This window comes from Haplochromis burtoni, unplaced genomic scaffold, assembly GCF_018398535.1.
Source record: "Haplochromis burtoni strain Fernald_Lab_line unplaced genomic scaffold, NCSU_Asbu1 Contig_124, whole genome shotgun sequence".
In the NCBI taxonomy this organism is placed as follows: domain Eukaryota; kingdom Metazoa; phylum Chordata; class Actinopteri; order Cichliformes; family Cichlidae; genus Haplochromis; species Haplochromis burtoni.
Window position 1 is genome coordinate 840,762 of NW_024582485.1, and position 16,499 is coordinate 857,260.

Genomic DNA, 16,499 nt, shown 5'->3' on the forward strand with positions numbered 1-16,499 from the left:
TGTTCTTTTTGGTCAGCTGTGATTTCTCTCTTTGGAACTCTCCAATGGATACCATTTTTGCCCACTCTCTTTGTTATTGTTCAATCATAAGGGAGGCTTTTGGTTCTTTAGATGTTATGCTGGGTTCCTTCGTGACCTCCAGGATGAGTTCTTGATGTCCTCTTGGAGTCATTTTGGTAGGTTGGCAATTTCTGGTACGGTTCACCATTGTTCTAAGTTTGGTCCATTTGGGGATAATGGCTCTCACCGTGGTTCGTTGGAGTCCCAAAGCCTTCCCATATAGATGTCAAGGACTTTGTTTTTCTTCTGTTCTTGAGTCTAAATCTTTTAGCCAACTTCACTTTGTCAGTCAGGTTTTATTTAAGTAATTTCTTGATTCAGGTGGTTAATCACAGATGTTAATTCATTGTTTACAAGATGGCAATTATTTGATGGACACAATTTTGAAAAGAAAATGCTGTCACTTTTGTAAATAGCAGTTTATCCAGTATCAGTGGCTCAAATACAGATTACTCACAACCTGTAGATAGTCTGCTTAAATGTGCCAAAGTATGATTTTTTTTTCTTGGTGCATTTAAAACAATATTTGTTGAGTATAATATTTATGTGTGCAATAAGAATTAGAAACAATAAAATTAAACTTACCAAACAATTACAAAAAATAATCGAATATATATTTTTATTTAAAGTATTTACAGATTTTTTCCCCCCCTCTCCCACAGATGATATAGCACCACATTGAGTTAGTGAATGAAAATAGTTAACTATTTGTTTGGGTTGATGTTGGTGACGCATAAACTAAAAGCACAAAAAAGACACTTCAGGTTGTGCTTGTGATCTCTACATGCCTTTATGAGAAATTCAGCAACCTACAAAACTCTTGCTGCAGTAAATGAAATGAATGGTTGAACATGGATGCTAGACATGGTTTCCCCCAGGCACAGTGACCAGAATTAATTTGGGAGAATTCATTCAGCTCTGCTGCACCACAGTGAGCTGGCACAAGAGTCATCCGTTTTTGCAGGCTTCGAGGGGCTAATGGTTGCTCTTCTGCTCACTCCTTGTCGTGTTCATCTTAATCTTTGCTGACGAACTATGTAAAAGAGAGAAGATGCCGATTTCATATTCGGTTGCACAATCCAATAACACTTTAAATGATTCCTTGTATTATACATGAATATTTCAAGACTATCTGACCATGGATTCAGGTTTCTTACTCATGTCATTGTTTCGTGTGATGGCCATGGCGGCTCTGGCTCGGGGACCCTGCTGGGTGAAGTGGTAGCCAAATCTCAGGATACTGGAGTTGTTCTCCAACATGGAGGCAATCTCCATCTCAACCGAGTCTCCAAGTTTTTGTCGCTATATGATACATGAAAGGATAACACAATCAAGCACTGAGTCCTTTTTTCCATTGTGAATTAAATTTGAAAGCAGTAAGAAAAGCATGTAATTGGGTATGAGTATTAACTCAGTTATTTCATACTTGGACAATAAAAATTAGGATGTCTTGTTTTGGTTGCTGTGCATAAGTCTTTTTTTATATGTTACCATGAAAATGGGAAATGCATGCAGTGATGGAAATGGCAAAGTCTGCACAGTTCTAATGAGCTTGAAAATTAATAGTTGGTGTTACCACCATTTTTCTTCTTTTAGGCAGACTTCTAATCTTTTTTTAAAATAGTCTTCAGGAACAGTTCTCCAGGCTTCTTGAAGGACATTTAAAGCTTCTCTGCCAAGACGATCCCACACTGCTTCAGTAATGTTCAGGTCCAGCCTCTGGGGAGGTCATTCCATGTTTCATTGTGTTTTTCAATTTAATTTCTTTCTTTTTTTTAGATTACACTGCACATCATGCTGAAATATGCCAAGTCTTCGGCTAATAGCTCTTTTGGAATCACTTTGTTGGTACAAAATTACAATTAAATGTCTGTAAAACTGTAGATGTTGGCATTGTTTTGCACACAAATGGTACGTTTGTGTGCCAGGCTTAAATTATTCTACAGGTGAGTATCAAAGTGGCTTGCAAATTATCAGCTGTAGATGCACAGCATGTCCAATAATTTGTTTCTAACCTGGTTGTCAATCTTGAGCTCCATCAGTGTGGCGTTATTAGCCATTGCTTTGATGATCGCCATCATGCCGTCTGCAGTGATGAAGTTAGACTCGATGTTAAGACTCTGTAAGCTGGTGTTCTCCTGCAGCATCTCAGCGCATGCCTAGAAACACAGACAGAAACGCACATTGAAACTATATTTCTCTTCCACATTTTAAAAGCTCTTAAGGACTTAAAAATATTTTTTATAGTCAGGTGGCAGACACATTCAGATATAAACTATAGTTTACCACAGTGCATCTGAAGAGCAGGTGACAAAGAAAATGAGATCTTTATAGAATCTGAAGGAAAACTTCAGTCATTGCAATTAATCTCTTTTTATGTGAAACAATATTACACAGTAGAGGTACAACAGTACCTTAAGTTGATATTTTACACTACAAATAAATATCCTCTAATACCCTCAATCAAGAGTCATTCAGTAAACAAACAGATCTATAGCTAGAACGAGATATAAACTGTAAGACATTTCTAAGATTTTTATATCAAAGAAATAAATACCATAAAAATTGATTTAAACTTTGAGGAAATTTGCTGTCATTGGCAAGCAGTTGATAATTACAATGGGTAATTTACTCACATATGCCACAGGGTCGTTGCTTCGGGTTGCAGCGATGCTCAGAAACTCCACGTGAGAGTTTCCTTTCATCGCTTCAAAGATCTCTTTTAGTGTTGGGATGGGAATGTCCTGCAAGGAAAATACAGAGATGTTCAGTACGCAAACAAGGAATACTTGATAAGCTTGCAGATCCGGGTTTTGCAGCCAAGGATCAGTATAGCATATGACATGAGCTGGTTCACTGAAACGATTGTGTAATATTTGTTGTCATATGGGAAATTAATCTTGTTTGGGCGTTTAAGGACTCTGAGTCCAGCTTCAAGCTCCCTTTGACAAACATTTTTTTTATCTGTGCATAATTTTTCCATAATTGTGACGTTCCAATGAGCTGACCTTGATGTTGTTAAGGTTGACTTCAGTCAGACTGCTATCATTGTTGTGAATTCTCTCCAGGGTTTCCTCCACATTGGTGGGGTTTGGAGGTTCTTCAGGGAAGACCTTGAAAGGATCTGGTTTCACAACACCTGAAGGAGATAAATGATCACAACTGAGGCTACAGTGTAAACAGTACACAATAAAACATACAGTACTGTCACATGTCTGTCTGCATTTCATTTTAACGGCTGTCTGTGTGAGTATAAGCAATAGCTCATAAATGTCTTTGGCTTTCAGACATACTGTTGATGCCCTCGGTGTTGGCGATGGTGCCTGTGGTGCCCAGAGCATCGTAGTACTGCTTGTTACTCATCAGCGTGTACATTCCAAGGATAGCTGTAAATACAGGAAAACAATCACCATGAATACATTCAGATAAAAATATCTATACTATTTGAATAAAATCAGAGAGTTGTGCCCCTGTTATACTTTTTTTTTTTTTTAGCTAGTTTTAATGGTGTGTCCTGTGTCCCTGTACTGATATACCAAAGGCAAGTTTTTTAATATTGCTTTGCTAGGAAAAAATGTTTCTGTGGCGAGGACAAAACCTAAAGTGCCACAGTTAGTTTTTCCTTTTCCTTCATCTCCTGTGTGTGTCTATGTGTGTGTGCACAGGTGTTTGATGAGATAAGGAAACTGTTGTCTGAGTTCAGTGGGGACTTCTAATCTTACACTTTCGAGGGGCCCCCAAGGAAGTAAAGATACCTTGCACAATACACAACTTTCAGGGTCAAGCTGTGGGCCTCTAGAATTCTTAGTGTTATTATAGCTGACATTGAGACAGTGTTAATTTGTGACCACACAAAGTTAGAAGAAGAAAAGACTCTATTTAGGGGCACCCAAAGTATTTGTCAGGTCAAACTAATCCTAAAAATACATCAATAGCAAGTATTTAGAAAAGGTGAAGGAAGTACTGCTTTTCTTAAGTAACACTAACTTTGCATCATTCCTGTTGCATTAAGTTGAAACTATAGTTCAGTGTTCACTGCCTTTTTTGTTTTCCTGTTTTTAGGTTTGTTATGGAGGTTGCCAGTGGTCACAATCAGCAATACGCTGACCCATGTCTGTCAGCTGTTTGATGTGGTAGTGCAGGACAGGTGTATCGCATTTTGATTTTCTTAAACAGCTGACACCTCAGCAAAACAAAAACAATAACACTGCAGGACAATAAAACCAAGACATTCACGTGATGCACAATAATTGTGTTCAGCGTTAGATGTTAAAAAAAATTATTTATACCTGTTTTGTCTTACAGTAACTGCTAAGATATGCTAAAATTGAGATGTAAAAAGATATTCTACTGCTTTTACATGTTATACCTCTAAGCTTAACTGTATAGCAATATGAGCTGATCATAAATGCTATAAAGACCATTTCAAAATACAAAGAATACCTGTCATATTAGAGTAGTAATGTCAAAGTAGCATTTACTGCTGAAATGTAGCAAAGAGGAACCCAAACTGGAAATAATAAAATATTAAATAAGAACCTCACAATCTGCATATTAGTGCAGGAGTTAGTATTGTGTTATTTTATTGTGTTTAATATGCACTGTAATATTATAATATCATAATATTCACGGTAGTTTTAGTAGTTTGAAGATTAGGTGACAATATACTGTGATAATTTTTTTCCCAATTTCTGCAGTTTATCATTGGATAAAATTACTGTTGTCTTCATTATTGTATTCATGTGAACTAGAAAAAAAAATAGAACTTACGCAAAAAAATAGAACTTACGCAAAAAAATAGAACTTACACTTATATAAAATATTTACTAATGAATGCCTCTACAGCTGTTGAATCATGGCTTCTTTTTCTATTGCTGTTACTCTTTACAACCAGGAGGAGGCAGACTTCAAGTTGTTTTGTGTTTTTTTTTGCTCTTGTCGAAACCTGCCAGGTCCAAAGTCTCTGACAAACCAACTGCTGTGACAGCAACACCTCCCTGCATAGCACCTTCCCACCAACCTCCTCATTCAATGTCGGAGTATTTCTAACCATGGGAAGGTCCTTGTGTGTGTGTGTGTGTGTGTGTGTGTGTGGCGGTTAAGGGGAGTATTTGCCATGGACACCCATGCCATCCTAAAGTGGCTAAATAAACTAACAGCAACCTAAAAAAAATTAATGCTGGAATTCTTTTAAATAAACTGAGATAAATCTAAATAAATCAAGACAAGATCAATTTAAACCAATTCAAATAAACTGCTATTGTCTTATATAAATCAAAATCCTTAAGTGATTTGTTGGACATGCCAGCCAGGCTATTCACTCCCTTCAGTCTGTTTGCCAGAAAGCCCCAACAATAGACTGACAGAGGCTAACCGAGGTTTAATCCCCATCTGGACTCTATCCAAGCTTAAAACGGCGGTCTCTCTGTCAGACTCATGGTGCTGGACAAACATGTTCCCCTACTATGCCTTTCCGGATGCCTGCCTGCCTGTTTGGCACATCAGGGGAGTCTAACCGCCTGTTCAGGGTTTCACACTCAATAAAGCATGTTTTATGCTTCAGTTTGACTTTGCCTAAAATACCATCCGGCATTTAGGATTAATGGTGCGTAGAGGATTTTAGAAAATCTAAGGTTTTCCGTTTTCATTTTTTCTGCATTTGCAAAGCAGCTCCCCCAAATAGGTCTTGTCCAATTACTGATGAGCAACGTAACTCACTGAGTAAGGTTGTAAGGGTTTTGATTTCTCTCTAACATTTAAGAAACCCAGAAAGGGCATTGCACAGGATACTGTTAACTTTGACAAAGCTGCAGTTGTCATACTGTCACTACATTTTCTTTAGTTTGGCTGTTTACCATTACTACTAACCTAAGATGCATTAGTACATTAAAAAATGTCAAAATCACCTCTTAAATGATTTCATTATTCAAGAACAAAGCAATCCAACAAGTGTGAACTTTTTTTTTTAATTTCAAGTTTCTGGAAACATGGAAAACTGAGGCTTTATCTGCAAACACAGTATGTTTTAAACAGATACAATATCTTTGCCTCCACCATCCCCATGTCCACTCCACCCTTCCTTCGGTGGCCTGGAGCCAGACCTATTTATTTTTGTGTTGCTGAGCGTGGGGAATTGGACCCCATCACATGTTTGGCCATGTCATTAACCGAGCTGTCTCAGTGTTGAGGGAAACAATATAAAGCTAGCAGTAGAAAGAGAATGGATCTGTATAATAGAACTATGTGGGTCAAAGCCGCTGTGATGAAAACACTGAGGTCACAGTATGCTGTGCATGTCATTGTTGGTTAATAAGCACCGACTGATGGGAAATTGCATGAGGACAAACAGATGACATCACACATAAAAAAGATGTAATTACAGACATTTTTAAATGTCATAGGTGAGTCGGGGTCTTGCTGTTATGAATGCCGGCTCATTAGTACGGCTTACTGGGACAGAACCGTTGCTAATATTCGCATTTAACACTTTATTTTACCCATTTCATCCCTCACAAAAGTACAAGAGGGCAATGGCTCTGGTTTCAAAAAGATGTTTGGTTATGTAGAAGTCTATGAGAAAATGACCCCAGCTCCTTTGCCTGTGATCTCAGTAAACATTTCCCTAACAAGTTTACGGTCTCAGTCTCTAGTTCCAAATCTTATCAAATAAAAACAATGTTCATTTCATAAATTATGGTCCTCATTACAGTTGGAATGAATGATAAAGCAGCGTATGCTTTACTTCACAAGTTGCTGAGCATGCACTGTTCCTTGATTTCTCAGTCAGATCTGTTCACTGGACACGATGAGCAGATCTGACTGAGAAATCTGTCCCCTATTGTATGTATGTGATTCAAGAAGGCAACACTGGTTCCCCTCATTACAGTATTAGGGAGAGAACAAACTAAAGCACTATTCCTTAAATATGAGATTGCTGTTATGTTTTGTCTTTTGTGCATCCTGGGATAAACTGCCACCCTGTCCAGTATGCACCCAACCTCTCCAACTTCCCTGCAAGCCTCCACTGGATAAGGGGATGGATGGATGGATACATAGTTGTTTTTTTTTCTAAGAACTTGTGGTCAGAGTAGTAGTTGCAGTTCCCTTTTACCTGTGATTACCTGTAGGATCGTTAGATGTTTAGCTCCTGAAATACAGACTAAATATAGATTTTGGAATTATCTGCAGCCTGATAAAGCCTGTCATAAAAGCGCCCTGTTTACTAAGTTGCACTTGTAAAAAACCAATGTATATAGTATATATACTACATAAGTATAGTGCTGCCAAACAATTAGTAGTAATAGTAAACAGTAGCAATAGTAAATCGTACCTGCAATATCGCACATCTCTGCATCAGTGGCATTTTTCAAGGCCTCCTCTAGCTCTGGTTCCAGGATCACCTGCTCATGCAGGGGGATCTCTGGTGCTTTCTTGGCCACAAAAGGCTTTCCTAGATACAGAAAGAAAAAGATGATAAATAAGAAGACAAAAGCAGGCAAAAGGGTAGCAAAGGCCAAAAAAGGTAGTTAAAAAAAAATACAAAATATCTGATGTTTGTTTATATATATATTTCTTAATGAAGTTATCTATCTAATAATTTCACTTCTCATGAAAGCTTTATTTGTATGATTTTTCCCAAAACATATCACAAATGGAGCTTTAATAAACTCAGGTTTCACTTAATCCTACACGGTGCTTTCTCAGCTCTTTTTTGTGCTCATGTATCTTCACAATTTCAGTGGTGAATCCCAAGAACATCTGCTTTTCGCATCACTAGTTTCCATTTATTGCAAATTCCATTGTTGATATTAGTGACTAACTATACCTAATTGAAAGGGGAGATATTGAAAGTGCTTAGATAGATTTTTACTGTATGTTCAAACTTTAGCCTGAAAACAAAATTAAATGACTTGCTGCATATTATGTAACAGGACACCTACATAAATCCTCAGACAAAGAATCTGCTTTCCCACCTTTCTTTTCACCGGTGAAGGGCACCAGGTCCTCCCTGTCCTCGTGCTCCAGGGCCTGCTTCTCCAGGTGCTTCATCAGGGCGTCACGGTCAAATGGCCCCGTCGGGGTCTTCTTTGTCTGATCTCGTTGCCGAAAGCCAGCTGGCAGCATGGCATTCTGGGAGAACATCGGTTCATATTATGTTGATGGGAAAATAAGACTAAATTAGTAGAAAGTTTTAGGTATATCAAATGATCTGAACAGAGAAGCAGCAGAATGTATTACCCAAAAAATAGCTGAGAAGGTTCCTTGTTGTCTTCCTTCCTTGTTATCTTACTTGTGTTCCTTCTAAGAATTATATAAAACGTCTAGACTCACTTTTATTGCAGGTAATGTTCTACCCTGCACTGAAAGTGCATCAAATGAACATTTTCTGCAAATGGATGCTATTTTTTTTTTTTACATCTAATGTGAAAAGTGAGAGACCCATTAAAAACTTTTTCTTTTATGAAAGAAGTCACTAAAAATGAAATGTAATTTGTAACCCATGCACTTTCTGCATTGTAGAACCATGTTATTTTATCTTTATAATTGGGTAATGTTTGATATGGCAACACTACAGTTTACTGACTGAGAGGTATGCTTTAAAACTTCATCATTTGCTTTTACTCTCCTACTAGTAAAAATTTTACAAGTAACAAAGGGTACAAAAAATGTAGTTCTTGCTTTAGATGTCACATACTTTCACATGTCTGATGGTTAACAAGCTACTCCTGATGTCGGGTAGATTTTAGGCACAAAGGTAAGACTTGTGAATGTCAGGAACCAGCTATTAAAGCCCCGTGACACTGGAAAAGCAGGTTTTAGGTCAAATCATCCATACCTCAGGGTCCATCTCCTGCAGCTCATACTCCAGCTGATCCAGCTCCGCGGCACTAAGGCCTTTGAGGATGGCATCCTCATCAATGTCCCTGGGGTCTGACATGGTTCCTGAGGCTGTGACTCACATATACACACACACACTCATACACACTGCTGCGCACCCCTGGGTAAGAGGGCACTGCCAGTAAAAAAGGGGGAAAAAGAAGAGAGGACAATCAATCTTTATACTCTTTTATCTAAAATCTTTTTTCTGTCATACCTTGGCTTCTTTTACTGTGTCCTATTTCCAACCCTCTTTTACTTATCTTGTGCTGTCACTTATTATGTTAGAAAATCTTACAATAATATCAGTTTCATTGTAAAAAGCTTAGCTTTGACAGTTAATCATGCAAGACAAAGGAGTGACTGAGTACTGTTTTAGCATTACTATAGCCTACATTAAACATGTTGCAGTGTAAACACAGGCTTTTGAAATCCTCAGCCAGATGCTAACAGAGGATGTTACAGCTCATGGTCAGAAAGCTTAATCCGCAGATCTACTGACTATATAAGTAAATGATAAACCACCCAGCTCTTATTTTATCTGGGATCCTCTTGGAAACCTGTCAAGGACCACAAGGGGTCCCCTTCTTTGTATTTTGTCAACCACTGTCCTTGGCAAGTAGCATCATGATCTCCTATCAGCTGCCCTATCCAGAGTGCTTCAATAATGCTATTATGATAATAATAGATGCGCTTCCAATAATACATCTGCAATACTCAGGAAAGCAGTGTCTGTGGAAATATGCTACAGCAGCCCCCAGATCACATTCTTGCATAGTCTTTATTTTCACCTTAAAGCAAACTGCAGCAGAAGAGCCCACTGATGCTTTGCAGTTTTAACAGACGAGAGTCAGTGACACGAAGAAGTGTACGCAACGAAAGACTGAGAGCGAGAATGAGGTCTTTGTAACTTTAAACCCTCAGCTTACCACACAGTGACTAAGAATAGTCAAATGGAGAGAAGAGAGGAGTGGAAAGTGCAATCCCTTATTTATCATTGACAGACACTCGCTGATACAGTTGTGGACCCACCCGAAACATATCTGCACCCAGGGATGAAAACTCAGTGACACAGTTATGCTTTTGACACATTAAAACGTTACAGCTAATTCACACCAGCCTCAAATAACAAAGAGTGTGGTCTACATACAACACCACAGGGCTCCCCAAACATGAAAATACCACAGTGACAGAACATGTATACATCTGGGTCAAAGTATGAGTAATGCAGCTATCAGGTTAAAGGGCCAGTGTTTTCATTTTTACTCCAAATTTTTTCCCAACTTGGTCACAGAGCGAAAACCATTGCAGATCAGTTCATACAATATTGTATTTTGCAGGCAGTCTGCTAGCGTGATGTCAGAAACCACTCACATCTATAACTCCGAGTGTTTTATAGCAGGCAGTTCTTTTGCATGACAACATAATCACGTGCTCAAGGATGGATTAGGACAGCATAATTCAGAGTAACTTTCCACTATCCAAAGTGATCTGAAAAGTGTACTTTTCCAGCACTCAAATAACTCTATTGTGGTTGGGGGGTTTTTGTGTTTCAGGGTGCTCTTGCTCTTTATTTTCATTTATACTGAAACAAAGTTTGTCGAAACACATTCAAGATGGTCCAAATTAGTGACTGCATATGTGCAGCAGATGTCAACTTTCTCATTTCCATTTTTAAATGAATTGAAAATAAAAGCTGTGTATCAAGATATAAATTATTTATAACAATGATTTACAACATACAAATGAGCCACATCCCCTTTTAGGATTTTCACTTGTTTTCTTGATCATTGTTTTTTCAAAACAAAAGCACAAACACATGAAAAAGCTGAAACATTTAACACACAAAATTTCTGATATGAAAAGTTGAATAAGGACATCGGCCTGAGGTGGAAAGGCACACCTTGTGTTTGTTTGTAAGGCCCTGTGAGTTTGTTGTGTCACCAGAGTTTCTCTAGAAAATCAGTAAAAAATAATGTCGTGATACAACACAACCAAATGAGTTGGTTTCCCTGACGACGCCATGGGAACTTGGTTACCATGGAAATAGAACTGAACTGCACTGTTCTGCATTATTCCAGAAGCTCTAAATAACTTTGCGATTAATGGGCATTCTATTCTATTCTATTCTATTCTGTTCTGTTCTGTTCTGTTCTGTTCTGTTCTATTCTATTCTATTCTATTCTATTCTATTCTTCATAAAACGTCTGAGACTGAAAGCTTGTTTGTGTTCTTAGAGTCACCGATCAGGTTACATTTTATTAGAAAGGGCAGACAGACACACACAAACACACAAATACGCATACACATACAGGACAAAACAATGACATACATCAATTTCACAGACCTAACCTAACCAAAAGCCATGTTTCTACCCATAAAATTTCAAATCTTTATTGTGGGGATTTCTTTTCATGCCCACAGTAAAGTCTAGTCCCCACACATAATGTGACTGTGTAATACTGAGTACTGTGTATACACATATGTGTGAAAACTCTGAATTCAGAGTTTTTTAAACAAAATATAGGCCATTAAATTATATTGTACCCCACAAAATAACATGTACTAAAGTATATCTTTATTTTCATCAACACTGCGTGCCTCTAATGTGTAAAGCCAGGGACGCAAACACTGGATCGCATAAACCAGTGTTGAGGAAGATAGAGGAGATTTAAAAGATGCAGCTTACAGGACAAGGTGAGGCATCAATCTACTTAGACTCACTTTTTACCACGGATGAAAGGTTTTACCAGTCTCTTGACAGTAAAGCTCCCCCAGCTCTTTAAAGTAGACTCATAGCTATAAAAAAAAACCCCACTAAATATCAGTCAGCTACAGAGTCATTCATCTTTTGCTGGACCATCATGTCACAGATGCAGACAAAAATGCTTTAATGTGACTTCAGATCAATAAAAGTCATTACAGTGAACTCCTTTTTTAAAATGCCTTTTTTCACAGAACACTATCTGGTAATCTGTCAAATCAAATCAATAAATTGGTAAATTTAAAGACGCATTGTGGGGCTTTTTTCTATGATAAAAAGAAAACTAATGATGTAATCTGCAATGCCTGATAAATGTCATTTTTTACCTATTCATATATATTTATGTTATTCTGACTCATGCATTTGAAGCAGACAGTGTAATAAATCCAAAACATTGTGACATGAAAAAAATGAGGCTAACTAGATCATTCATTTTTCCCTTTTTTAAAAGTGGTTTCTGGCCAAACTCAGCTCATGTGATTTGCCTGCTGTCAAGCCTTTGAGCCTTACTTATTGATGAGCTAAATACATGGCTGTTCTGACCAGCTGAGAGTGAGGGCTCAGACAACTGGATACCAACAGCCTGCCAGCGCCGAAGAACATATTTTCTTAACTTATAGAGGCTTGAAGGGTCACATAATCACAAAGGGAAGATAGATTAGGGGGAAAATGACAAATCAGAAAGCTAACCTTCAAAGTATCAAAAGGCAAAACTACCACTGAGACATGAAAACTACAAAACAGAGTCAAAACTTTACAATTTTGAGGGAATTGCTTGCTGTCAGCTTTGGTAGACTATAGAAAATAGCACTCTGGTAAACTAACAGTCTGATCAAATGATGTGTTTTGACACATTCCAGGAAGCCCCTGTCCACATTGGAAACAGATGGTGTATTTGTGCATATGCATCTGTCTCCAGCAGTCCCAGCAGGGTTTCTGCATGATAGAAAGCAAAGTGGGTGTGGAGCAGTGCAACGACCGTCACCTGCCGCTGCCAGCTGGCTCTGGACCGTTCTTTTTCCAGTTAAAATCTCAACCACGTCCTGCACCTGCAGCTGCTCTAGTTATAGGAGTCGTGATCTCAGCTAAGCCTGGCTATAAATGTACAGCTACATGTTATTGATGTTTCATTGAAATACAGTTTTGTTTTTAACCTTTAGTGAGATCACAAAAGTCCAATGGGTCATATTTTTTCTGTTTTGATCTGAAAAAGTTTTTTTTTTTCAAATTCAGATAAATTTGATTCTTTGTTTCAGATAAGACTGTGTCATTTTACGTAAACCTTAAACCGTCTCTTGAGATAAGTACTGCTTTTGTAAGCAGCATTCAATCCAGGTCCCTTTTAACCCATTGCTTTGACTCATTTGTATAAACTGTTTTTGCATCAAGTAATTCTACCTCCTAAAAATTAAAACTAGAAACTAAATGTTATTTTAGCTGTAAATCAAAGACTGTCGCTATTGACGTATCCCCCACTCTCCTTTGATTAGATCACACCTATGCAGGCCAACTTCATATAACTTGCTCAAAGGGAGCAAAAGTCCAGTCAGTCAGAATAACTGAGCTCACAGGGCAAATTTCAGCTAAGACTGATAAGCACACGGAGTTTTCCTCAACAGGAACAGACGCCTGGTCTCCACTCCCCTTGATGACTGCACCTATTAAACCAGTGTTAAGCCAGTGTTACAGTTTCTGCATCTACAACTATGCCCGCTTGGGTCCAAGTGACATAAATTTGTTTTGATCACACAAACTTGTTTTAGCAGACACTACACTACACTGTGCACTGCTCAGGCACAATGTAGTGTCTCCAGGCATATGCCAAGAAGGCCTGAAAAAAGTGGAATAAGAACAACTGCTCATCCATGGTGTCTGCAGCTGTCAGTGTGTGTGTCTGCAACAGTTAAAATCCTGCCCTTACAAACCTTCCATCTCAAGCCATCTATTGAGTTTCTACAAGCATTTTCACAACTATGTTGTCTACAGCAGCTCCAGTATTGAGAGATTTCAATGCTTGAACTTCTGTGAAGTTATTTGAAGAAAAAAATGGGTGCAGCTTCATTTTGGAGCAACGATTGTTAGAGGTCTGAAGGATAGAAGCACTTATTGTGAATGCATTAAAACCATGACTCACTATAAGGTAACTTTTATCATCATATAACTTTTATCATATTTAATTTAAATGCAAGGAGTTCTAATGAATACATGTCAAAGTACTGCATTTAAGCAGGCAGCAGGGATGAGTTACAGTGCATTTTACAAGTAAAAGACCATTACAAGCGTCTAGATTTCATAGTGACAAAGGTTACGCACTCATAAATGCTCCAAGATGATTTACACTCTGCTTCTGTGTCAGTGCATTATCTTTCCTAGAACATAAATAAACTTTAAAGGGATTCCAAATACTGTACTGCACTGTTTCCCTTGCTCTTTTGGTAGATCCAATTTTCTATAACGTTAGCAGAAAAAAAAAAATTTTCTTTTTGCTCGTGAGCAGGCTAAGGCCTCGTTCTGCCACCGAGAGCTCAGAAGATTTGTCACCAACAGCGAGCCATCTTCTCCACGTCTTACCGACCAAGTGTAACATTCCAAATCACCCTTCAGCTTAATTTTAGCTTCACAAGTCAGCTACTTACAGCTGTGTGAATCCTCCCCAGCTTGGGTTGCTCCGTGAGACCAAGTCAGAGCACCATTTTGAGCACCCTAAGAACCACTTTGCTGGGGGGTTCCATTAAAGAAATTCATTTTTAAGACATACTGTGGCTTTCACTAACATTGTACCTGAGCCAAAAAACATCAGGCACTAATGGATGTTAAATGGAGAGGACGAGCAGGCCACGTGTAAACTTTAGCCTTTTCTGGTTTCCAAACTTTGCAGACTCCTGAGACAACATCTCCAAATCCCCGGTGACAAATTACTTACACAGTGATGGGCAGCCTACAAATTCCATACTGATAGATTCATTTAAGTGAATGTCTTTTAGATGCTATATCTGGGAGAAAAAAAAACCCAAAAAACTCATTTCTGATTTATAGTTAAATCAACCACAAAAGCACAGAACTTTACAGAAACACCATATTTTTGGACAATACCATTTGTCTAGCACCTTTCTCCTATTTTACAAACACCTCATAGTGACACAACAGAGTGTGGATGAAGGAAAGCCCCACAAAGAGGCAAAGAGATGCCATTAAAACATGCCAGTAAAAACTCACTGAAACAGACACAGAGAGCAGCCTCACACCTACCTTCACAGAAGTGCAGTGCTGAAGCCCCTGGGCAAGGCAGAGCCTGCTGTCAGAGAAACTTGTTTCTCTTTTTTCCCTCCTCTCACTCTCTCGACCCCCTATTTCTCTCCCCACCCCCCACCCCTCTCTCCTGTGTGTCAAGCTTCAGGGCTGCTATGCTGAGACCGGCATACTGACAGCACTTTGAGAAGTCAGCATTTTATTATTTTGGCTGTGTGACGGAGATGGTAGAGAGTCGTGTAGAAAGGGGGCGAGAGAGAGAGAGAGAGAGAGAGACTGAAGTGGGGAATCAACCACATTCATCATTCAATTAAAACTTAGCGGCGGGCAGAAGGAGGATGGCTGACATCTAGTGGTCAGAGCTGAGATGTACATCAAAACGGTAAAACTTCAAACCTTTTTTATTTCAGTAGGTGTTTTGGTTTTGTTTGATTATATTTTATTGTTTTTTACTTCATTTGGCAATTCATGTTCTTGAAGTTAAGTTTGCTTTTAATGAAATGTGGTATATAAATAAAACTGCCATTTCAATCAGAAATGAGATGACACACTCACATTAACAGCACCTCTATCACACTTTTGTCTGTTTTATCATTGCTTCATTGTAAATTTTTTGCTTTGATAAAGTGAAGAATTGTACTTCAGAAAGCATCATGTTGGCATCATTTGAGATCATTTTTTGTTTCAGCAATAGATGCTTCTCACATTTGTGCCATGAATTGGTTTTAGATGGTGTTGCTAACAAGTGGTAATGACGCTGAATGTGTTAGTGTTTTAGTGCAAACATTATATACATCATTTTATTTCTATTCATTTATTGCAATGACTTCAAATTGAACAAATAATAAAAGATTTGTACATAAGAAATGTTTTTAAAATAGTCAAAGTATCACAAAATACACTTTTACACTACAATCAGATAGACCTTGAAAGTAGCAGGACCCTCTTTTGTCTACGGAAGTGCTTTAATTCTTCATAGCACAGATTCAACAGGTTGCTGTCTAAATCTATGACCTTGGTTCATATATACGTATTGACATAATATAAAACATTTTTTCATGTTTTATTTTAATGTTTCACCAAATTCTGAATGTCACAGCAGAAATGTTCAGTTTTGTGTTCTTTATTAACAGGAGTGGTATCCTGTATTATTACTATGCATTATTATAAGATATTGCTGCTCTAGTCCATTTGTTTTAAGGTACAGTTTGTGTGTTCAGATTTGCTCCTTACCTTAATTGTAACCAGTGGTTGTCTGGGTCACTGTTGAGCACTGTCCTGTTGACTTGAAGCAGTGTGGTCATTCTCAGGTTGTCTTGACCATATCTACATGCATTGAGCTGTTTCCGTATGACTGTTTAGATTAACTGCATTTCCCAATAACTGTGTAACAGTGACCTTTGACTGCAGAATGGATTAAAGTGTTTTTTACTTTAGAATCAGTAGATGTGACGTATATATCTTTCGACCATTTAAGGCTTTTATCTTACACAGTTTTTGTTGTTGTTGTTGCTGTTGTTGTTGTTTTTATGTACAGCTAATATGTTCC

At 38.1% G+C, this 16,499-nt stretch overlaps 1 protein-coding gene across 2 annotated transcripts; it reads right to left on the reverse strand.

The window, feature by feature from the left end:
- Window positions 1-652: 652 nt before the first annotated feature.
- tmod4 (tropomodulin 4 (muscle)) lies at window positions 653-16,289 on the reverse strand. Of its 2 annotated transcripts, none has more exons than XM_005929466.3 (10): window positions 16,184-16,289; window positions 8,897-9,073; window positions 8,034-8,190; window positions 7,391-7,510; window positions 3,354-3,446; window positions 3,069-3,199; window positions 2,697-2,804; window positions 2,076-2,219; window positions 1,218-1,362; window positions 653-1,093 (listed from the first exon to the last, which is right to left on the reverse strand). In XM_005929466.3, the coding sequence occupies exons 2-10, from the start codon at window positions 8,996-8,998 to the stop codon at window positions 1,071-1,073; spliced, it is 1,023 nt and encodes a 340-aa protein (XP_005929528.1). In that variant the 5' UTR covers window positions 8,999-9,073; window positions 16,184-16,289; the 3' UTR covers window positions 653-1,070. The 2 variants fall into 2 exon arrangements, with proteins under 2 accessions (XP_005929528.1, XP_005929527.1); XM_005929465.3 differs by lacking the exon at window positions 16,184-16,289 and adding an exon at window positions 14,951-15,107.
- Window positions 16,290-16,499: the final 210 nt, after the last annotated feature.